The sequence below is a fragment of the Archocentrus centrarchus genome, chromosome 14 (genome assembly GCF_007364275.1).
Source record: "Archocentrus centrarchus isolate MPI-CPG fArcCen1 chromosome 14, fArcCen1, whole genome shotgun sequence".
Taxonomy (NCBI): Eukaryota; Metazoa; Chordata; class Actinopteri; order Cichliformes; family Cichlidae; genus Archocentrus; species Archocentrus centrarchus.
In genome coordinates, this window is record NC_044359.1 from 10,465,049 (window position 1) to 10,489,989 (window position 24,941).

General features: G+C 39.3%; 1 protein-coding gene across 1 annotated transcript in view; it reads right to left on the reverse strand.

Annotated features, from left to right (window-relative positions):
* The window catches only part of myo7ab (myosin VIIAb), a 71,707-nt gene that overhangs the window by 43,540 nt on the left and 3,226 nt on the right, over nucleotides 1–24,941 (reverse strand). Inside the window, exons 3-17 of the mRNA XM_030746807.1 lie at nucleotides 19,912–19,980; nucleotides 15,733–15,846; nucleotides 14,393–14,545; nucleotides 12,049–12,233; nucleotides 10,542–10,663; nucleotides 10,257–10,399; nucleotides 7,908–8,021; nucleotides 7,098–7,251; nucleotides 6,928–7,004; nucleotides 6,680–6,799; nucleotides 5,104–5,246; nucleotides 4,813–5,023; nucleotides 4,592–4,727; nucleotides 2,839–2,945; nucleotides 1,027–1,068 (exon numbers count right to left, since the gene is read on the reverse strand). Of these exons, the coding sequence (XP_030602667.1) occupies nucleotides 1,027–1,068; nucleotides 2,839–2,945; nucleotides 4,592–4,727; nucleotides 4,813–5,023; nucleotides 5,104–5,246; nucleotides 6,680–6,799; nucleotides 6,928–7,004; nucleotides 7,098–7,251; nucleotides 7,908–8,021; nucleotides 10,257–10,399; nucleotides 10,542–10,663; nucleotides 12,049–12,233; nucleotides 14,393–14,545; nucleotides 15,733–15,846; nucleotides 19,912–19,929 (1,839 nt within the window). The 5' untranslated portion in view covers nucleotides 19,930–19,980. The remainder of the gene's footprint in view (nucleotides 1–1,026; nucleotides 1,069–2,838; nucleotides 2,946–4,591; nucleotides 4,728–4,812; nucleotides 5,024–5,103; nucleotides 5,247–6,679; nucleotides 6,800–6,927; nucleotides 7,005–7,097; nucleotides 7,252–7,907; nucleotides 8,022–10,256; nucleotides 10,400–10,541; nucleotides 10,664–12,048; nucleotides 12,234–14,392; nucleotides 14,546–15,732; nucleotides 15,847–19,911; nucleotides 19,981–24,941) is intronic.

Sequence of the window (24,941 nt, forward strand, 5' to 3'; positions counted from 1 at the left end):
TCACCTCCATCCTCTTGAGACTGTACTGGGAGACAGCAAACCTTCTGGCAATTACATGAATTGATGTGCCATCCTGGAGGAGTTGAACTACCTGTGCGACCTCTGTAGAGTCCAGGTATCGCCTCTTGCTACCAGTGGTGACACTGACCCTAATCAAATGCAAAACTAGTGAAAAAACAATCAGAAAAGATGAGGAGAGAAAAAAGTCAGTGGCCTCCACCTGTAAAACCATTCCTATTTGGGGATTGTGTCATTGTTGCCCCTCTGGTGCACCTAAAAGCATCTGAAACTGATTAAGAACCCTCTCTGCTACTTAACTGACCAGATCAATATCCCAGAAGTTTAATGGACTTGATGCTTTACACTGATTAAAAAGTGTTCCTTTAATTTTTTTCTGAGCAGTGTATAAAATTTCTTAAATGGGAATTTTATTAGGGATACTGTCCTGAAATAAATTCAAATTTTACATCCTACATCAAAAAGTGTCCTCAACATTTAGTGCCTACTCTCAATGAATATTATTGTGATGGACAAAAAACCCACTCCAAAAAACCCACAACACCAATACCACCTTAAAAAACAATTAGATTTTTCACTTGTGGCTTGACACTCCTAAGGTCCACAAACTCAGGCTGCACACGTTATTTCTATTGCACATAACAGACAAATAACAGAAGAGAGAACACAAAATCTCTGACACCAGTCACCACTGTGATCTTTTCAGTAAAGCCAAAACATAATTGAACTTAAGAATTTCAGAAAGAAATTACTTTTTTCATTTAACCATGCAGGTGTTTTCCTCTGCATGCAGGACTGCCTAGTGTGTCAGAGAGTTTGCCAGCTAATGTTCCATTAACTTCACACCAAAGCTCTCCTCATCAAGCACAATGTTCCCGTCTTGTTTTGGCAAACCTGTGGAATAAAAAGAAGGGCTGAGGGGAGCAGAGGGGATGCTGCTAGAATAATTGGACTCGCATTAAGCGAACACACTGGAGGGACTACATGTGGCTAAAGGCTGGTGATTACCTTGGGAGCAGGTGTGCTTGGCTGCTGATAGCCACACAGAAACTGATGTCAGAGGAAAAGACAGAGGAAAGAGAAAAGAGAGCAGAGTGAGAGGGGGTGTTTGTCATTAGGATAGAAGCTGAAGGAAGGCAGAAGACAGCAGAGATATTAATAACACTGGGCTATAGCCAAAACGCTTCAAAAAAAAAAAAATGCTTAAACTGCTGAGCTGTTCTACTCTTCATGATATCCTAAAAGATCAATTTAAAGAGCAAAAATTCTTAATTGAAACCAGAAATGAGTAAAATACATAGGTGCTAATTCTCAAAAAGCCACTCCTAAATAGTTTATCCAGTATTGATGAAATTGGGCTTTTATGACTGTATCATTATATCTCCATCTGACCTTCTGAGCTGTACTTTGATCTTTCTGACCTTCCTAGTAGCAGAAATCTGTAATCCTGCAAAATAAAGTCACATTTTTGTAAGCACATTAAAATATCCTACAAGCAATATTTTTTTTCTTTCAAAGTATTCAGAATGTGCAGCAGTGAACCTTTGCACTTCTGCTGTTGGTGCCCTGCATTCACAGACAGACATGCAGCCAAGTGATGACACCAACTGATGAAACTGACATTTCTCCGTGTCAAAATATTCCACCTAGACACAACATCCTGACCTGGGCTGGTAGGCTGGGCTCTAAATACATTCAGTACATTTTTTTTGTGAAATCAGGTGGAATAACCCTGCTCTGCTTATTATTTAATGTTTCATGCTGAGATGGTTGTGTGGGAAAATCCCAGTAGATCATCAGTTTCTGAAATACTCTGGCAACAACAACCACACCACATTCAAAGTTAGTTAAATCACCTTTCTTCCTGATTCTGATGCTCAGATTGAACTTTGGCAGGTCATCTTGATTATGTCCACATGCCTAAAATGCACTGAGTTGCTGCCATGTGATTGGCTGATTACATATTTGCATTAACAAGCAGATGAACAGGTTTACCTGGAGGACCTTTTTCTGAATTTTAAATTGTAATATAATGAAGAAAGATGAAATATTACCACATAAAGCAACCATAAACAGATGAGAAGACAGACTTATAAAATGTAATATATCTTGGAAATGATAGTCAATCAGCTGTTTTGTAATGTGGACTTTGATGTACTTTAAATATAATTCAAATTAAGAACGAACAAAGACAGAGGTGGATGTAGTGAGGGACTCAGGGCCGTCAGGTGGGGAGTTAGGCCCAAACTGGTGGATGTTTTAGACCTTCCAGCTTGTCTCACAAGGGCAACTCATGGTCCCTACAAAACTGCAGCCAAACCAAAGGAAGACAAGGAGAGGCTCAGGCAGTGGTGGACTTGCACGCCTTGGGAGATCTGCACAGTCGTCATGGGGAGAGTGATGAAGAGCAGCAGCATATACCTCAATCTCACGTTGCTGACAGGGATCAGTTGAGAGACTCTCAGAGACAAAGGCAGCTGCAGACGACCATGAGTTATCCTTCCCCAGGTTCACTCTCAAAAACTTAATGGCTTTTACTTCTTCTAGCTACATCTTTTGTCATCATAGCTCAAGCTGAACAAACAGTCAGCGAGTTTGAGCTCTTAGAGAGGCGTGAAAGCGCACTGTTGCAAAAGAGTTGCTTGACTTACAACACAGCAAAAATGAATCCAAAAAAGGATTTATTATATCCAGATTAAAGCCAAAATCACAAATGAAGTAAAAAGTGATTGATTGACAGTTCTACTTTAAAGGAATTAAAAGAAAGAAAAAAAGAAGCAAGAATCAACGTTAAGGTTTTAATGCATTTGTTGGTCTCACCATGGCTACATCAGCCTGGAAGATCTGCTTGATGAACTTATTCTTGGACGAGTGAACGAGCTGGATGATGTCGGTGTGGAGGCTGTCTCGGTTTTTCTCCAGGAACCCTGAAAGAGGACGTGATGAGAAAAACTGTGAGACTGTAGCTGACCTCATTTAGCTTGTTTATGCTCTTCAGCTAGACGGCGAAAGCTGCTTACTCAATGTTAAATTCTGGTCAGAAAAATGCAAAATTATGGCAGAGATTGAAAAAAAAATTAAACTTGAATCAACATTTTTACAGCACAGCAGTTAAATACAGAAAAATGTCAATCAACACTGTATTTTTGTCATGTTTTCAACAATGAATCAAGCTGAAAGGTTTTAATCAATGTCTTCTCAGTGTGACCGTTGCTGACATTCCTGAATGACCTTTTTCAATTTAATGAGTACACACTGATTTTAAGGAACAAGCTACACTTCATACGGCAGCACAGTAATGTGCATGATCAATAAATGGACTTAAGAGAAGTTTAGCTTTGTCCACACAGGAAGTGATTCGTAGTGATGTGGTGATCACAGAAAGCTTCAAGGACAACCAGGCCAAATAACCACTGGGAATGGGAAGTGGGCGGATCCTGAGTTAAGAAGTGTTTTGAAGCTGATGGTCAGTCATTAGTGGATATTCCAGGCTCAGGCCGCCTGGGTAAACCTCTAATATATTTACCACTCCCTCATTGTCAATCAGCATTATCCTTCACGCTCATTGGTAGTTGCTTCAGTGGCTTGTCTTGAAGCTGAGAGGCTAAGTAGTTGGGTCTTTGTAGCTGCTTGAGGTCACTGACTTTCGAAGGTCTCTGCATGCTACACATCGCTGCTACCAATGAAAGTGAAGGCTATGACGTTAACTTATGACAGGGTCATAAGCACGTTAGAGCTACCTAGGCAACTGGAGCCTGGAATATCTGCTAGTGAGCAACAGGCCCCTTGATACCTGAACATCTTCCTTAAGCTATTTCTTGGTCATTTCTCTTCTGGCAGCTACACTCAAAATTCAAAATAAATATCTTGTTTTGATTTTTAGAAATCAAGAATTTCCAATTGAAACTGATATTTAATGATATTTAATATACTCGCTAATTCGGTATGAACGTTGTGTCACTGAGTGTTTAGTTTTGACCAACCCAGAATATGTCATAATATGACAAGCTTGGCGGGAGCTCTGGGCAGGCGTGATGATGCATGTACTAAGACTCCATTGCAAAGCACAGTATGCCTCCAGTTGCCTCCTGCTTCTGAATTCAAATTTATGTATCCTGGACACTCTGTCCTAACCCTCAGCCAAACTGTCTGTGCTTGGTCAGAAAACAAAAAAACTTCTTTGGACACAAGTTATTTTTGAATCATTACCATCTCAGTGTGCCTGCTGCTAACTTTCCCAACTGACCTTTAAAAATTAAATCAGAACTCAGGAAGAACACGTTCATTTTAAAGGAACAAGCAAAATCCTGTCAGGATTGCTTTTGGAATCAATATCATCTCAGTGTACCTGCTGCTAATTTTCCTAACAGCATGTTTATTTCACTGCCTTAATTGAATGACTTTGGAAAACAAAAGCTAAAAAAGGGTTGGGAGTTAGGGTATATGGGTGATTAAAAGGGTTAATATAAAGATTCTTTCCAATGATCTCATTAATATTTCAAACAACTACAGACCACAGACTACAGCTTAAATCACACAAACCTGAGCAAGAGAAAGAGCAGAAAAGACGTACCTCTGGTCTCGTAATGCACCACTCCAGCAAAGTGCTGGATGCCGAATTGGGTTTCGTAGCTGTTTTTAGGAGGGATGTAGTTGGAGTTGAGCTTGTGCTGAGAGTTGAGTTTATATAGCATCGTAGCATCAGTTCCCTAACAACAGATAAAGAACCACACATTAATTAAAGCCAAACTCAATAGGACATCTTTACAGATATCCACTAAATATTTATTGCACCTTAGGAAACTTGCTCTCTTCATCTATGAGGGAGATGATGTTCATGGGTTTGTTGGCAATCATGTCCAGCGCGTCCTGGTTGTCTGTGAACTCGATGTGCTGCCAGCTGATGTCCTCTAGGTTGTACTCCTCCTGCTCCAGTTTGAAGACGTGGCGGACAAAGAACTGCTGCAGGTTCTCGTTGGCGAAGTTGATGCACAACTGTTCAAAACTACAGTGAAGAAAGAAGAAGAAAAGTAGCATAAGTGAGTGAATGGTTGGTCAACAAAAGCACTTTGCACAGCTTCTCACCTGTTAATGATGAAGTTCTCAAAGCCAAAGATGTCCAGCAGCCCGATCGACCTTCGAATGATGTTACTCTCGCAGGATGGAGGTCGATATATGGCAGCATTAATCTTATCCACTATCCAGACAAACAGCCTCCCGTAGATCCCCTGGATGACAGAATTCATGAACTTTGCTGTTGCAGAGTTACTCAACACCTCCATAACTCAGGTTTGGAAACATTTTCATGAGAGGGTCCCAAAAATATTTCCTCACAGACACGTTCCCAGACTTCAGTTCGACATAACATTACTGGATATGCAAAGCAAATGTTAGGAATAATGCGGAGGAAGTTACTAGGAATTGGAAAATATTACAGTTACCATTTATGTTTCAGAAATAACCAGCAGAGTCCCATCCACCAGCAAAAGGGGTAAGTGCTGAGTGATGTATTTTAACACCACCCTATCTAAGCTCACAGCGACCCTCAGTGCTATTCTCACATCTCTTGGTTTCCTTTTGTGACAGTGACTTGTAGTTTCACCTGTAATCTTTCTCAGCAGTGGACTTCTACACCTTCTGCTCTTTAAAGGTGCTCTAAGTAAGTATTTTATTTTGAAGGTTTGGTGCTAATAAGCCAGCCCTGTCCAAGTTTGTGTTTTCAAACCTGAAGGCTGTGCTTAATGTCATTAAGCTGCCTCTCCAATATATCTCTCTAGCCTTAACCCACTGCTGAACTCCAACTCCACTGTCTTGGACAAAGGGCAACCTCCAGAGCTGAACAAAAGAAGCCAATGGAGAAAAACTGCAGTTCTTCTAGCGGTCATTTGAGGTTGACTCTAAAAGTGAATCAATCTCTGTAGATAACAAACAGCTTTGACCTCTGTGGATAGTTTTGCCTTTCATAACAACCCTGAGGAGGTTCATTAAACTGGACCTCTTCTTGTCTTTTGGAACATTTTGATGAATTGCTGACTAATGTTATGGCTTCCTGTGTAGGTATAGACCATCCAATAAGTTTTTGCTTTACATTGGGTGAGTTAAAGTCTAGTATTTTAGTGTTACTTAGAACTAATTAGTCAGTACCTGTGTGTGGATTGCGTTCGTGTAGGCTTCGCTAACCAAGATAACTATAAAAAGCCGACAACTTAGCACTCCGCCCTTTTATCCAAGTGTGGTAGCTTTTGGCTGCATAAAACTAACATAGCAGTGGTCAAAATGCCAGTGTTGAGGCTTCAAAATGCAGGGTCCATATCAAGATGGCTACGTCCACCTTTTTTTGCTATCTAATGTCTTGGACTCTCACTGGTTCCTGTTTTGCTTTGCAGAATTTGTGAGCCTGGCAAAGCTGTACATGAACCAGCTCTCCACCTTGCAGGTTGTGATTATTTTGGCTCTTTATAGCAGGTCTCCTAGAGAGCAAATCAAGGACCAGCTGTAGCCTCGGATGATGAATGTTGAGTGCATCTTCAAGAAGAAAGCTTCATAGGAAGAGGAAGTTGAATGGCATGGAGGACAACTACAACATGACCTGTCCAGCCTGCAGGTAGAGAAACACCCAGGGCTTACATATATTACCTTTCAAGTGGTACAAGATCAGTACCTTAACAAAGGCGTCCCTGACATCCAGGCCTTGTTCCACACTGAGAGGCGTGGCAACACTTTCACCACGTGTGATGAGGGTTCGTGTTGTCAAACACACCATCACGTCTTTAGGCTCCACCTACCGTACAAAACAACCAATAAGAACATGACAAAAAAACAGACATTTAAAAGAGCGACACTCTTTTCTGAGGAAGAATACCAATTTGGATGTGTGCTTATCAGATATACCAAAACATAATAACACACCTCCATGAGTGATGCAGCAGTCACCAGGTCAGGAGATCTCACGACCACACAGGCGTCCAGGTTATCATACGTACGAGCTGAGGGAAACAAGAGAGATCATTGTTTTCCTCACAGGTTTGTAAACTGTGTGATGTCCCTGATTGATGTATCTGATTTGTGTATGCACACACCCTCGAATCGCAGGTTTCCCATATGCAGGATGGCAGCCAGCAGCTTGGAAATCTCCCAGGTTTCCGTCTCGGTGAACATGAGGACCTTCATGGCTGACTGGATGCTGGAGTAATCACTCAGGTCATCACGACCGTCACACTCTGTGCAGTTACCCTGCAATTTAAAAGAAACACAAGTTCAGGTTTGCAGTTTTTATGAGCCAAACCATCCCAGCAGCTCCAGATAACTGCAATGTTGGATAATGGGTTTCACCTAACAGCTCCTATTGAACTGCTTTGGGAAGCGGCTGTGTGCTGCTCTTTATCAGAAAAGGTAAATTAACTTCACATTTGCCACATAGTTATTAAATTACTTATAACATTAATGCAAAATATTTGTTTTTACACATGAGCTTCATTTCACCATCAGGACACAAAGGCATAGTCATTTTCATTTAAAACCAAGATTTAGTGTTTTTTTCTTTTTTTAAATTGCAATCTTGTGCATTTACAAATCTATGCATTGGTTTAGCAGCTATCCATCCATCTATCTGTCTGGGCATTGCACCCATACAACCTTGCTAGTGTTTTAGCTGATAACTTATATAGCATTTCTCTCTTTCATAAAAATATGGTCACTTCTAGCTCCAAAAAAACAAACAAACAGAAAAAAAAACAAAAAAAAAAAAACACCCAACAACATAGTGATGGCAAAAATGCAAAATTCAGGTTTTATGGTGGATACAGCCATTTCTTACATACAGTCTATTAATTAACTCCCTCTACTACCTGTTTATCACCAAACATTAGTGACTAGCAGGCGAGACTCACCATGGTGAGGTAGCAGTAGTCTGTGGCCAGGCCCAGGCCCAGCTTTGATTTCATTTCTGGAGCCATGCCCTTCAACATGCAGTAGAAAATATGGTAGTTTCTCTCATCTGGAGCCTGAAGGAGTAAGAAATACAATATATTACATATAAAGCTGTATAAACAAATGAAAAATAATAAAATAGTAAAACACAGCTGTAATAATTCAAAATATAACTCTGTAGGAATCATTTTAGACCAATACTGACTAACACATAAAATGTTGTGTGTATATTATAAAGCATTTAGTGATATTTAAGTACTTAAGTCTTATGCAGCAAATCATTTTACTGCTGGAGATACTCAGTACAGCACAGAATGCAATTAATAAAGAAAAGCAATCAATTAAAATAAAATTAACCAACTGCGAAAAGTGTAACGATTCAGACAAGAGGACCCAGATGCAGGATGCTTGGAGGCTGAGTAGAAGCTCAAAATCCATCCATCTCTTTAATTAGACACAGGCAGTGGTCACAGCAAGGCAAACAATCCCAAAGGAGATCAATTTCATAAAAGAATCCAAAAGGTCATGAGGAGGTCGATTAAAAAGAAGGCAAAAAATAACAAAAGCACAAGGAACGCTGGAAAGCTTTACTACAAGCACAACATTATGTGGCAGAGAAAACAAAGATAGGCTGGCAGCCATACGTACACTAGAGTCAGACTGGACATATAGATGAGTAACTGGCAGATAGGGAACAGGTGTGGAACATAACACAGGTGAAGCTAGCTTTTCTATTAGCTTATGCACCATTTATTTGAGTGTTAGTAGTTGTTCATCTGTCATGTCAAATCCTACATTTGACTTTGCAACAAATACCAAAACTCTAGTCTAAGAAAAGATAAACCTCCTTTTAAAAATGGCCCCCAGCCTTCAAATAACAAATGTCTATATCTTTGTCAGAAGTTACATGTGCATTAGTTTAAGGCAGTTTAACCACACAACAGAGGTGAAGGAAATACTGTCTTAGTTACTGGCCCTAATTGAACGTAACTTATCCGAAGTTTAGAAGCTAGGCCACCCCTCCTATACCCTCTACCAGGAGGTCTGCCCAGCCCAGGAGCAGCCATCACTCCCCTGTGAGGCGCACGCCAAATGGCAGTTTCAGGCCTAGATAATTGCTTACCATCTATCTAATGCTGTCTAATCGTGGTTGAGGTTGTGGTCCTTGCTAGTGAAACACAGACAACTTGTTACTTTTACTCCCTAGATTTTTACGCAATTATCTGTATTTCCTACAGGCTTGTTACTTTAGGTTTAAGACATTTGAGGGAAGTTTTTATTTCACAGCACTGCACGCCTTTAAACATCAAACCGATCTGAGCCTAGATGGAGGGAACGATAACACATAAAAGACAATCCTATTGGTGTGTCCATCTGTGGGGCTTCTTGCATACAAAGAGGCAAAAACATATAATTTATGCATCATTTACAGTGCTGTACTCAGGGGTTATGGTGGGCAGAGTGCAAAACATCCTGCAAAACAAACTGAGGTAAACTAAACTTTGTGTTATTCAAAATACTGCAGTTTAGTGCAGGATAAACGGGTCAGCTTGTGGTGTGGAGTGTAGCAAATAGATTTGAATTTAAGCTGATGATGCTTAGATTCATTCACTAAATTCCACCTTTATACCAACTGAATACTGTATAATATAAAGACAGTATACGCAGTATACTGTCAGTGTAGGGGGTGGAAACAATGGGTTACATATTGTAGAGTTCAGCTGTGTAAATCCACAAAGAGCAGCAGCTGCAGCAGCAGGTCAGCTGATCACAGCCTGCACACAAAGAAAATCGACTGGAGCTCACAATAGAAATTACTGTGAGCTGTGACTCTTTACCCCACTGTGAGCCACCACAACCAATCTTAGGGTTCCTCCACCTGCTGAATTCCACTTTAATCCCTTACTATACTCATTTTTGTGTTTAGGTGTGGAGGCACAGTCACCCTCTACAATGTAGGCAACAGCAAATAGAGCTATTTTTTAAAATTCTCTTTCACTGCTTGTGTCCTATGTGACAGGTTCAAGCTGACTGCATTCATTAGAATTATAATTTAGACTGGAATGTTTGTGTTCTAATGTAATTATGTTATTATAGCTGGTAGAAAATGACCCCCAAAGAGGTACTTTTACTTTCTTACACTGAGTACATTTCAGAGCATGTACTTTTACTTGAGTAAAGAAGCTGAATCAGTACTTCAACTTTTACCAGAGCATTTTTTTTAGCAGTATCTATACTTCTACTTAAGTAAAGAATGTCTGTCCTTTTGCCACCTCTGGTGATACATGGACCTGGATCTGGAGTCTCACCTGTCGACATACACGGGACTTCTCCAGCAGGTACTGCTCTATTTTGGCTCCTTCGATGGCCCCTCGCTTGTTGAAGTGGATATCTATGTACTTCCCAAAGCGACTGGAGTTGTCGTTACGAATTGTTTTGGCATTGCCGAAGGCTGAAGGAAGTGACAAACCAGACATTGACATGACCGGAACAGCAAAGAAATGGGGACACCTTTTCAAATGATGACACTTTTTTCCATGTTCACTGTCCATTTGTGGGCTGAGGGTGATATTTTTTTGCAGTTTAATGCTTACCTTCGAGAATGGGCGTGGCCTCTAGGACTTGCTGCTCTATCCAGGAGTGTTGCCCGCTGATGGCTGCGAGGAACTGCAGAATCAGCTTTGTGCTCTCAGTCTTCCCAGCTCCAGACTCACCGCTGTCACATAAAGAAAATGGTCACACACTCATAGAATAGAATAGAATATAATAGAACTTTTTTTGTCATTATACATACAATGAAATTAATCATTATACAACTATATAACGACATTCTGTCACATTATAACAAAATTAGGTTCAAAACAACCATCCAGAGAAGAACAGACAAGACTAACATACGGGAGATGGGTGTCCGCAGCCGCTTTTCACTGGCACTGGCACCGCCACTACTTGTGGTTTTGATATTTTAGGAACAACATCAATATGGTGCTGTCAGATAAGGCAGATGAGGAGGGAACCTCTAGGGAGTAGCACAGAAGTGCTAAGAGCTGCAGGTCCTCCAGGGGCTACTTGATGCTGGCTCCAAAAGAGAGCCAATCCCCACAGACTCCCATGTTAAAATGTTCAACTTTGCGGCATTAAAAAGCATATTTGAAGCCTTCCTGCTTCATAACGACTGCAAAGTAGGTGAATTTTCTTTTTGAATAACTCATCCATATGAATACTGGTGTGTCCTTACATAGACATAACTCACCTGCATCAATTCAAGCCACTGAACTGGACCTCTCCAGCATGTTTGTGCTGTTGACGCCTTTTGGAGCATTTTAATTGAATTATCTGACAAATAATACAACTTGTAAAGTGCTACTTATGATTAATAATGAGATATCTGTGTACATGTATTGTATGTGTACTGTTTATGAATACGGCACACTGATTAAGCTAGTTAGTTTAGTTTGTCCAAATATGGTCACTTCTGCTTCCAAAATAACAACTTAGCAGCAACCAGAACTAACCTCAAGATGTCAAAAGGCAAAGCCCAAATCTATGGCTGATGTTACAGGAGCTACAGCCATCTTTTATATACAGTATGTGGTGTACATACAGCAACAGAGTAGATGTTGCAGTCACCTCTGGCTCCCATAGACAGTGTATGTGTCTCACAGATTGAATGTTATCAAGCGACAACTTAGAAAACATCTGGTTCTTTGATAAATCCTTCCCTTTAGAGCAGCAAATATGTCAAGCAGACTTCTAAGTCAACCAAAAAGCTTAGATCAGGAAACCTCCTGGAATATCCTTGAGGAGCTATCTTAGTCCTTTGAAAATATTTGCTGGGTTTAAAAAATTAAAAACACAAGAAGCTAGAAGATTAAGTACTTCAGGAAGGAGCCACATTTTAGAATCCGAGGCATCAGAAGCTTCTGGTAAACCACCAATATATTAACTGGATATCATAAAAGTCAAAGGATATTTATTAAACACTCCCTTTAGGTTTTTAACTGACACATTTTCACTATAAATTCTTGCAGATTAACTGGTGAATTTTTCCTTTTTAGAAATGGTGCATATCCATCACCTTGAGTTCTTATGTACACAAACCTGATGATGCAACATTGGTCCTTGTTGTTCCGTTGCATATTGAAGTAACAGTTGTCTGCGATGGCGAATATGTGCGGCGGCATCTCGCCAATCTTCTTATTGGTGTAGAGGCGGATCTGGTCTGGAGTGTAGATGGGCAGCAGCTGGTAGGGGTTCACTGCTACCAGGATTGAGCCTGTATAAGTCTGCAGGAACCCAAAGACAGAAGGCAGTTGATGTTTTAAATATGGGATAGACCAAACACTGAAGGACAAAATATATCTACGTATAAAATACGTGAATTTCACACTAACTTTGCAAAAAAACAAAGTGTAAAAATAATCTTCCTGTGTTATTTCTATTTACTGATCTTCTCTTTGACTCACTAGCATTTATAGTTCAGTTATGTAAATGTGATTGAGTGGATCAATCACGTGAAAATGTACACTTTGTAAAAAAATTTCATTATTATGGATACAATCAAAAACCTGAAGGCAAAAGTCAGCCATCAATAAAGCAAGAAGAGATAGCGCTTTAATATATGGAAGCCAACAGTAGCCATGTATACTTCTGCAATTAATGTGATAAAGATGAAAATAATTAGCATTAATTAACATTTCAGATAACAGATACATGAAATAAGAAGCTTAAACATCATCACAAGCACACTTCATTGATTATATAATTTATAGTTAAAAGCACACAATTAATTGTTATGTTCCAGCAACTTAATTGGGACTATTTTGTTTCAGTAACTCATATGACCCAAGGTGTTCCCCAAGGCTCAATCCTTGGACCTCTTTTATTGACTCCACCTTTTCATATTTATCAATTTTATGCAATTTCACACTCAAGTGTTCTGTGCTCTGTCACTAATAGATTAAAATATTTTTAAAAAAGATACAATTTTAAAAAAGTTAATCAGTGGCTGACTACGCCAGAAATCCCTTCAACTAAACACAGATAAAGGACTGTATTGGGAGAGAAGAAGAAAAGGTTAAGGGTATCAAAAGCCAAGCTAAAAAACTAAAATCATCATACTTTGAGTTTTACTTTTTCTAGATGGCATCAGTGGGTTCCTGCAGCCTAAGTTGGTTGTTTACAATGAATAGAGGAACACAACTTACAAATTAGTAAACATTTTAACATATATTTTATATGCTAGCATTTTTTGTTACATACGAAGAACTGAATGTGAGCTAGTTCAGATTTTTAGCTTTGTGACCTGGAATGCTGTCAACTATATATACCCTGTTTCAGTGGTGGATGCTCATATTAAACATGGCCAAATTTTAAAATAAACATGTTGTTCCCTACAGTTTTTTTTTTTCTACTGTGTGCTCGGGGGTCTAGAGGAGATCCTTATATGGTTATCTCAGGTGCACCCCCACCTACATGTAGCCAATTGGAAGACATTTGACTTAAAGGGAGTGTCATCTTAATGGGGGAAGAGTTAAAGAGTGCTTGTTTTAGTCACGGGACAAACTGAAGATCCCAGTATAAGATAATATGCAAACCATCTCTAGTCTAAGAGCAAAGCATGAAAGGTCCCCTTTAAACACCAATTACATGACCATCTAATTCAGTCAGATATGATGAGGCAACACACATCAGATCAGTTTGGGTGGAAGGAAGCTGTTTGTGTGCACAGAGGCTTATTCCTAAATCCTACAACCAAATTAACCTGATTTCAGGATTTCAGTTTAAGTAAGCAGTTAAGTCTTTCTACACCTGGAATAAATGGTGAATCTACTAATCTAACATATGACTACATATTTTCTGGTAAATGTGCCAGATTTTAAGATGATATGTATACATTTTAAGAGTTTATGTATACAACCTGTACTTGGTTGTAATACAATAAAAAGGGGCAGTTGAAGGGTACTTTAGTTAACTACAAAACAAAGCTAGAGCCTACACACTTCATCTTTTAAAATCAGTTTTAGATAGTATGGTTAATGGGCAACTTGTTTCACTTGGAAACAAACCATACACACCAGAAGTTAACTAACTGCTGGAGCTCTAATTAAGACATAATTTTAAGTTATAATTATGAGGTAAAGTTTCCTTTTTTTTGATGAGTACAAACTGTTTCAGTACAAATCCCTGTTGCTGTCAGTGAACCTTCAGTCAAACGGCGAGGAGGGGACGTTACACTTTATTTATAGCAACAAGTAAATGCTGCTGTTGCTAGGTGCTTAACATACAAGTAAACAGATTAACCTGAATAAGACCTTAACTGGGCCAAAGCCAGCGGTTCCTGCTTTGCTGAACATGCGAGTAAAAGGCCTGGAAGTTACAGAAACTACTTACACCTCAGGTGATCATAAGTGCAGCTGTGCTGGTGCCACATGGGGAAACTTACATAGATGACGCATTCATTATAGCGGATTAGCAGGTTGCGGAGGATGCCAGCTTCATTGAGGTCGCCCAGACGGATCATATCCTCCACCCCATGGATTGAGGTTGGGTGCATAGGCTTTATGTTGGTGGCATTCTGAGGGGAAATCCAGTGCTCCTGCATAGGTGAGGAAAGACGAAGAGAATCATAGGAACCAAGGAAGTAAATTACATATATACAAGTGTGTGTAGCTAAAAAGCCTGTCATGTCTGAGGTTTTGCACTCTTGGTTTTGTGGGTTTTTTTGGTACTCTGAATTCAGGGTCTGTTATAATCTGTGAGTTTTGATGGTTAGAGCTCTTAGTTTATAACATTCAGTTTTTTTTTGCCTCGGGTTTAGTGTTAAGTTATTATTACTTTCCTACTCTGATTTTAGAACTCTTATTTATATCTGTCTCTTTTTGTTCTCATTTAGTCTAGCCTCCCCAGTATCTCCTTGTGTCTTGTCACCAAGTCCTGATCTCTGTGTTTCCCTGTTGTTACTTTGTTTCATTTTGACAGTCTGTTGTCTCATGCCTTGCCTTTAGTGCTACTTCCCTTTGTCATCTAAATTAGTTTCTGCTGTGTCTAGTTCCCCGGTGTTTCCACTCTTCCTGGTTACCAGATCTATGTATATAGCCACAGTCTCCATTTAGTCCTTGCCATTGTGTTTATAGCCTCTTTTCCACTAGCACCTACTCAGCTTGACTCAACTTGGTTTTCCATAACAATTGAGTACTACCTTAATATAAGTGGAGAGTTATAGCAAGACAGCCTGAAAGTCCCATGACGTCATTGGTATGCGACACAAACGGTCACTCCGTCTAGCTCCCTTTGGATTCTGCCATCTGCCCTCAAGCACAAAAATTTCTGCAACACATTTTAGTGTGTAGCCATTTCCATTGTTGCCGGGTTTTCAAAAACTGTGGATTTGAATCTCGTGAAGCAGCGATGCTCATGACTCATCTAGTGACATCAGTCCCTGGCCAATCAGTGGCATGCAGGCTGTTGATGTCATATTTTCAGCTCCCTAGGAATCCTGACTGAGTAGGTAATAAAAAAAAAAAAAAAAAAAAACTACCTGGTATCAGGTATGCCACCTAACAGAAAACCCTAAGTTGAGTCAAGCCGAGTAGGTACTGGTGGAAAAGAGGCATATGTAGCCTCACTCGTGTTCATATTTGGAACTTTTACCTTGCCTTCTTTGATGAATGTTTGCACCTTGAGGACTTTAGCTTTCTCCTTAAACAAAAGGTTAGGTTTTTGTTTATTTAGTCTGCCTTGGAGTCCCGAATTTGGATCCCTCCTGCTTTTCTGCGGACTTACCCGGCCTTCATCATCCAGAACCTGGATCTGTCCAGAGTCGCACAGTTTGACCACGGCTCCCACAGGGACATCAAACTCCCGGCCCGTTTTGAGGTCCAGCCACACATAGTCCCCCTGGATTACAAAACTCTAGTTAAAGACTGCAACACTGCAACAGTACAGTATTACCTGCTGTGATCATCTACGTGTCAGGCTTTCTTGTACAGGAGAGGAAATTCAGAGATTCAGAAACAGCCTGCTTAGAAGAAAAATAACTGCCTGTTCCATTCAGAAATTATACTGATGACGTGGAAACCTGAAGCATTAAAAAAAAAAAAAAAAAACTATGAAGATGCTCAAAAAATCTAAATGGAAATTCAGAGTGATAATTCTGCTTTGAAAGGACTCTGGGACCTTGAATCCTCTGAAGTAAAGCAGGTCTCTAAGTGTATTAGTGTCACACAGGACACTTTTCTCTGGATTTGTTACGAAACGTGCAATCATGCTTTTCCAGGTATGAAAAAGCATAATCATCACTCCTATAGACAGCTTGTCTTTAGGGTACAGCATTCTCTTATTTTGCACATTGGTTATGGAGTAACGTTCAGAACAAAATAAAGTTGAATGTTTTTATCTCCCTGGGAGAGTTCAAAGCCCTCATAAAGAATTATGTAACCAAAGAGTTACTGCTACTTTAGTTTAATTTGCTTTATTTGTCCCATGTTGTTGTTGTTTTTTTTGTTTTGTTTTTTGCCTTATAATGGTGTGCATTTTTGGCCAAGTCTTTCTTGAAAAGGATGTTTTAATTGTGAGGGACTTCCTGGTTAAATTAAAGTTAAGTAAAAATAAAATGATTATATGTGTTGGATAATCAGGAAATATCAGAGTTGCACCACACACCCAGTTACCTAGTTTTTCAGTTGCCAGCTAATTGAATTTTGAGGATTTAGCCTGGAAAGAAAAAGGATTTAAACTTGACCACATCCACCACAATGGCCATGATGTAACACTGAGTCTTAGATAACAGCATGTAACAACAAATAAGGCTTAATTTTCATAAGGTGGAGCCAACATTCATCAAAAACCATGCCTGAACCATTAAGATCTACAAAATCAACCAACCAATCATGGAGAAATATAAACTAAAAAAAAACCCAAACAAATAAAAAACAGACATTTATGCATCTCCACTGATTCTGGAAAACAAGGTACAGATTTGGCTTTCTGTGCTGATAGATGAAAAACAAGCCCACTGGATAGGATACCATTTGACCCTTAAAAAAAAAAAAATGCTAAAACTCCAAAAATAATCTTAGATGTGTCTGCACTGAGGTCATTTTGTGTTTTGCCAATTAATGAAAAAAATGAGGTGCCATTCAGATGTAAACCAAAAAGGCAGCTGGTACAAACCTCATCATAACACTGCAGCACGACGCTCAGTGTTCATCCCCACAGTCTAGACTGTGACCTTAAGGATGCTATTTTTGCTCTCATTTAGCAACATCCAGATGTCTCCCCCTCGAATGAGATTCATAGCTGTGGCGCTGAGCTGAGATTGAAAAGGTGCAGGAGTGTCTGAGTCGTGCCCTGCAGGACTCTCGGGGGAGAAAGGCCCTGGGATCTAGTTATTGAAGGGAAACTATTGATGGTCTGATATGAGGTAACTGCCTTGCTTTTGCTATATTTAGTGTCAGGACTTATCCACTATATAAATCATTCTCCCACTTTGATTTTTTAAGCCGTTTTAGCCTATGAGACATACTTTTTGCTTTTATTTTTCACATTTTAATTGTATTTAAAACCCAGCCAGCCTGGGAGGTCCACCATAACAAACTCATGCTGTCAAAAGACACTGAAATGCCAGGTTAAACTGACCTATTTGCATAAAGTGATGCTAAAACCGCCTAAACTATGCTCTTAATGATAAAGTGGTGGAGTTGCAACATCTTAAATCTAATTTAGCTGCAGGAACAATCTCATTTATTCATCTATCTTTCACTAACAATATAATTTCATTCCTCTTATCTGGGTTTTAAACAGATCTTTTATGAACTGAGGCACCTACAAGGTTGATGCAGAGATCATGGGATCTTATAAGAACAATCTGGCAGAGGAAAATAAACAATGACTCTACAGATGTCCTTCAGACAGGAAGTAAAACCCTGAAGTGCTGCTATGCATGCGGGGATCATCAGCTTACAGACCTCTGGGCCCTTGCCAGCTTGATTTTAATTTTGTATACAGTGTGTATATATATGGCAGTTCTAAATCATTATGGAGGGCACCGCTCCTCACTTTAAAAATCAAAAAGGGCATCAGATTAGCTCATGACATGAGCAGGCGATCATATGCTTCAGGGCTAAGTCAGTGTTCGAATCTGACCCTTCTCCCGTTCTTTCTTGCTACTTTCCTGTCTACTCTTCACTGTCACACTATCAATTAAAAGGCTAAAAATCAAAAAGTAACCATTACAATACAAATTCACTAAAGCTTGGCAATAACAATGTATTTTTTATTAAATTGTTCTCCCGAGTCTCTGCAATCAGAGAACAAATAAAGTAAACATCCTGACACACGTGAAGGACTACTCGCCCCCAAAATAATAGCAGTACGATAGGGCAATAGGGTTAGCACCTGTGAAGACTTAGAGCTCAGATGATTAAAGTTTATGATATGAAATGGAAAAAGAAGCAACCAGAGCTTTTTCATTAGTGCAAATCCACTGCATACATGTCATCCTGTTAACTGTTTTTATCTGGATTTTGTTGAACAAAACAACCACAAGGCAGTAATTTCTGGTGAAGTATCAGGACTGCCTTCCTCTCCTCTTTTTCTTGTTTTCAATTGCTAAATCAACATTTTTTCAGTAATTTTGGAAGAACTGTAGCATCGATACACAGCTGAGGTTGGGAGAGGCCACTCACCCTGGCAGTATAGGAGAGGAACATGGGCCACTGTACTGTATTCTACCAATTAAATAATTTCTTGTGATAAAAAAAATTATATTCATGTTTTTAGTAATATATCAACTCAAAAAATTTAAGAAAACAAAATTCTGGTCTTTTCTTCCCTACCCAATTGTTAATCTGTCCCAGCCCCTGTTTCCTTACTAAATTGCCAGATGATAATTACACGTGGCAGCATGGATCAGTCTCCCACTCATCGTCACACTTTTAAAATAATGGTCTAAGTCATTTCTTTCAGTTCCAAACAGTGAAAATACAATGATTTAGGCAAGAATGAAACTTTCAATAAAAAATTGTCTTAGGCCATTATTTTAAGAGGGTGATGTCATGGAAACTTACTTCAGCCACTGAACAAACAAGCAAAAAACAAACATTTTTAGCCATCTTTAAGTCAAAATTTTAGGTTATCTTACTCACTCAAACGTCTGAGAAAATAACTCAAAATGTATTAATTTATTCGGTAAAAAAATTTAAATCATCCAAAATATTGAATTATAGTGGCAGAAAGAAGCTTCCATATCCCACTGGCAATCTCCGGTCACTAGGCAAAAATTCCCTGACCTTTTGGTGAGTGCGTGCTGGCAGTCACTATGGTGATGCACTGAAAACTTCCATGTGATTGCTTTGGTTGCTAGCAGATTTCCACTGTCACCTGTAGTGTGCATGGAAGATATCAACTCGGGTGCAAACGCTCTACAACTCCTCACAGAATGGAAGGGAAAAGTGTGACACAAATGAGAAATGGAGACCATTCGCCTTCATAGTAAAAGTTGCGCATCACTGCTGCAACTACTTTTTCAGGTTTCACTGCCACTTGGCGAGCAGTTGGCCAGTGTTTGTAACCTCCTAGTGACCAAATCAATCACAAGGACATGGTTTTTGGTGCAGCACCCTCTTTGCAACCAATTTCACCCAGCGAGAGCCAGCAACATCCAGTCACCACTTACCAATAAGCCAGGATACACATTTTTCCCTAGTGACTGGAGGATACCAGGGGATGGCCTATGTGACTGAGGCCTTAGAGACCTTTAACTCCTTTGTTTTAGTCCAACAGCACATAGACTCATTGTTATGTGAAATACTTTTAGATTTTTTTTCCCCCAAAAATCCAAAGAACATGACATTTATGTTAATTCCTGAAGCCTCATCTTGATGCCTCTCATCTGCAAAAGAAAACAAAACAAAACTTGCAGCTAAAGAGCAGATTGAACCATTTCTGCCGTACATGACCTACCTGTTGTAGAATGACCATGGTTCAGCCTCGTGTTGATTCCAGGTCATCAGAAGTCACAATATGTGGGCTCTGAAAGGGAGACCAGTAACATACATCACATTAACTTCAAAACAACAGCTTCTGCTTCTTAAGTACGAATTACATATTTTTACGCACACAATCTGAGGGAAAGTCACCAAAACAAAAAGACGGTTTTGGATGACTTTTCTGTAAAGGAGCTCAAATGTACTATTATGGCCATGAGCCAACAAGCAAAAAGCAAAAATGGTTTGCAGGAGTTCAATAGAACGTGTGCACTTCCCTGTTTAGAGATGAGTAAAAGGGTAGACACAGGGTTTTCATGAATTTGTTGGAGCTTAAAAAAAACCCCCCAAAAAACAAAGTCTGATTTTTTTTTTTAAAGATCTATTATGCTTATTTCTAGCTCTTTATGTTTATACTATGACTCTACTTAAGTATCTTTGCATGACTGACAACTCAAAATAATACTTAGGCAGATCTGTCTGAAACAAGGTCTTAGTTCCTGTTCTTAGAAGCTAGCTTTCTTCTGATTGGCTTCTTCCCCCATCTGAAATAAGCTGTTCAGAGCAGTTTGAAGCCTGAAGCTTTCGGCTTGCAGGGTTTACATATACTGACCTCATTTTGAACTTTCTCCATGTTTAATATACCCTCCTATGACTATGACAGAAAATAAACACATAATACATCCAATTTAATATTTGCTTTTTTAACCCCATGGAGTCAGTAGCTTGTAGAACTGCCTTTAGCAGCAATAATTTTTTTTTGCCGTTTCTCTGAGCATTGCACAGTCTGACCATGGGCTGAATTTACTGGGACGTGCACTCCTGGGATTGCAGCATTGTATTAACACACACCTGGATGCTCCAGACCTGCAAACTACAAGAACTCTTGCTTTCACAGAGGTGCTCACACTTGATGATCAGTTAATCGAGTGCGTTTGATTAGGAGGACCTGGCTGCTACTTACCCTTTTAATTCCCATGGAAGCAGTGAGAGTGCAGTTAGTTTTTCACATTACTGTAGATGCATGATTAATAGCATGATCAAAAAAGTATAAATTACATTTCATAAGTTTAGGGCCCAATATATTCATAAATGCTAAGCCAGGGCTATAGTTTGAAGACTAAAAGTTGTCAGCATCAGAGTATGTCAGCATTAGCAATGCACACAGTCTGTGCTACTATCATCAAACCTGTATTTATTACCAACCAGGTGTGTAGAATTGAACTTATGACCGCATTCATTTATTTTTTTTGGGCACTCAGGAGCAAACCTGAGCTGTGCTGACACCAACATCAGGCTTCTTAACTACAAAGCTGTTATGGTGAATATTATCATTCATTTAGACTGAGTCATGTTGAATCTTGGATTTTCTTTTAGCTCTGTTTGGGCCCCCACCAGTTCCTGATGAAAATATTTCACTCTATAGCTTCTCAAAGCTCCACTGACCTCAAAGGGCAGTTGTGGACTGCATTTGTGGTAGAACTGTGTGCCATAAAAATCACTAACAAGTGGCAGAGACTACTGTATGTACATCTGACACAGTTTATATAACACACTTGAATAAAGGTTTAAATAAACTAGATTAGACACCTACTATAGTTCAAGATGGGTTTCAGCAGCCATATTAAGAGATCTGACATCTAATATGAAGAGGTGAACAAAAGGTCTGCACCAAAATCCTGCTTTTAATTCCTCACCACCATTAGTTATATGGAAGTTGAGACACGCAGTCCTGTGGTTCAGCTGGTCTGGTGAAGGAAAAGGGGGGGGGGGGGGGGGGGCGGGGGGGTAGCGAGTTTAAAGGGTCTGATGGGGGTTGGTAAAGGCTTACTGGGATTCCTGGGGCTAATCCCATTGCTTAAGCACGAGGCATAGTTGCTGCTGATATGACTGTTGAGTCATTTTTTCCTCAGACATTAAGTTGCCTTTCTTTTGTTGTATTCATTTATATTAATGTGATGTGGCTGTTGCATATAGTAGGATGACCTTTTCTTTCCAGAAACTATTGGAAGACTATACCAACTACGTTAGGAGTGGCACTGGCTAATTAAACAGTGAGGTTTGGAGCTGTTGTAAAACAATTAGATTGAGTTAAATTAATTACTAAAGGTGATGTCAATGAGGTGGGTGAATAGTGAAAAAACTAACATTACTGCTTCTCTGCTAAATCCTTTAAAAAAAAAAGAACATGTTAGAAAAATTTTAGCACTAATAAACTGATTAACATTCAGTTAGGCGAGCTGCAACTCTGTATTAAATCTGGATTAAAGTCTAATTACATGAATATCAGATTCACCCAGTGACGTGTAGATTTTGATGATATAAATCATGCAGTTAATTACCAGCCATCCACATGCAACTTGTCACAATATGTTCAGCTTAGACCAAGACAGAGCTTCTAATCCAGAACCACAGGATGCCAATCTGGCAACCGCCCCAAACACAGACCGTTAGCTCTGTACCAAACTTCATCAAGGCTTTATATTTTTCCATGAGTTTTTATTTTATCTCAGTTCTGTCATGTTTAGAGTCACTTAATCAAACAGTTAATTACCTTTTTTTTTTTGGGGGGGGGGGGGGGGGGGGGGGGCACTCTAATTTGATTCTTCTTAACAGTTTTTCTCTTTTTTTAAGAAGGAAAAGAAAGAAAAAAACAAAAAGATCAAAAATAGGAACAGAAGCTGGGGTGTTTCTTTTGACAGAAACGATGAGTATAATAAAATTAAAAAATAAATAAGGCACAGCAAGGTAATGCAAAGGTACATTTGGGTAAGATGTCAAAGAGGAGACAGATATGCAGCTTCAAATCTATAGAGATAGTACTAATATAGTAATTTAAAACCAGGTCAAACTAAGAAGGGACATTTTCGGAGATGTATTCTTTCTACTTTGCCCATATTTTCTCAAGGAGAAGCTGATTCTTTCAATTATAAACATTTTTTAATTAATGTTATAACATTCTTGTAAGAATGGGGTTTCTGGCTCAAGCCAAAAATGTATTTTGTTTTGAAGCTTGCAGAAATCTAAAACAGTCTTTCCAGTTTAGATTAATATTTATCCGTAATATATAGTGACTGGATCTCTGCCATTTTTTTTTTTGCCAAAATGTGTTGAATTTTGGACAAGCCCCCAAAAATGTGGTAATGGCTGTCTTTTTAGGAACGACAGTTTCTCCAGCAGCAAGAAGAGCCTGAGTGACGTAACCTCTGGCTAGGAGTAATGAAATATCTACCATAACTCTTCCAGCCAAACACCTTCCATGAGACTGAACATGACATCATCCATTGGAAGTCATAGTACTGCAACCAGTTTCTTGTGAGATGTAATTATTAGCTTCCCTCTCCCATTTTTTCCTTTTGAGTCCTGGAGACCCTTACATGTTACTGAAATACGCTCTAATCTGTCTGAGTCTGCTGTATTGGCACTTAAAAGGACTTTCGGTAAGTTGTCCGACGCTCTTTGAATCTCTTCTATGAAACTGTTGATGTGGTGGTGCACTTGGAGGAATCTAAATAACTTATTTATCTTTCCGTTACTTTTCAAAGTGGGTTTGCTCATTTTAGTTTATGTTTTGATTGTTTCAAAATGGTCACTTTTAGTTTATTTTTATAAGTTGAGCTCTTAGTCTTAGCTATAATGAGGGTGGGAATAAGTGGGAGTTGGGGTTATGTCCTGAAACGCTGAGGCAGGCAGGATGGAGGACTCTAATGCAGGACTCCAGAGGCAGACTTAACTCAAAAATCTCAGCTTTATTGCTGGAAAACACAAGGAAAACACACCGAACAAGGCTCGGACAGAGGGGCACACAGTGGGGGCAACACACGTCACAACAAGAACAAAGTGAAAACACAGACAATATATACAAGGCAGGTAATGAGCAAATGGGAAACACAGGAAACAAAACTAAACCTAAAGCACAAGGACCAAAGACAGACCAAAATAAAACAGGAAGTAACTTAACACGGTACACACAGACTTGACACCTAGGGAGACTGACACACAGAGGGAATTTAAACATAACTAACCAGAACCCAACTACAACACGGACTGACATAAGACGGGGAAGCAAGTAAACAGGGAAAACACAGACACCTGAAACACAACACTGGAGACTTGACACAGGAGGGATAAGAGACACAAGAACACAAGAACACAAGAACACGGGGAGACAGAAACACACAGGAGCACAGAGACGCGCGAAGACAAGAACACAGGGGAACCAGAATAACCTAGAAACCGCAACAAAAACAGAACTACACAAAAAGGAACATGAAACACTGGGCCCACCGACCCAGGACCATGACAGCTTATTTCTCATATGCCACTCATGACATCCCAGTCTCAGTAAACAGACAAATTTGTTTCTGTGACCACAAAAATACTGAAACTAAAGTACACATACTGTACACTACTTTTATTCATATTTGAGTTCACTAAAATATTTTTTCTTACTGATTTTTAGTTTAGTTTTAGTTAACTCAAAATAATCATGGACTTTCTACTTTGCTTACGGTGCCTGGCGCCCCGAGGTCCACTCGACTCCCTTAAAAGTCAGTGGAAGACGTTCCCATTTATTCAGACATTTGAGCAAAATGTATACAGCAGTTCTGCTTTTATGAAATATACTTTCTGAGTTTTGAATTCTTGTACTGCTCTTAACCACCATTTTATTTACTTTGCTCTGCAGTAGTTTTACTCCAAATGGTGTATACGTTAAATTTTGCATCCTTTTATCTCCTGTTTTCCTTTTAAAACATATTGCTTTAGACTGTTTAATGCACTTTGCGATTCCCATGTGTGAAAAATTATACAATTCAATATTTCTTGCCTGCTTACTCACAGTCCCATGTTTAATTTAAAAAAACTACTATATACTAAATACTATGAAGGATGGAAACCATTAGTATAATAGCCTATGTAACTGACAGGCTTTTGCATTGAGCTGCTTATGATGAGACTGATGTGATCTGTTGAAGGTAATCCCCATTTATTCTGACAGCAACAAAG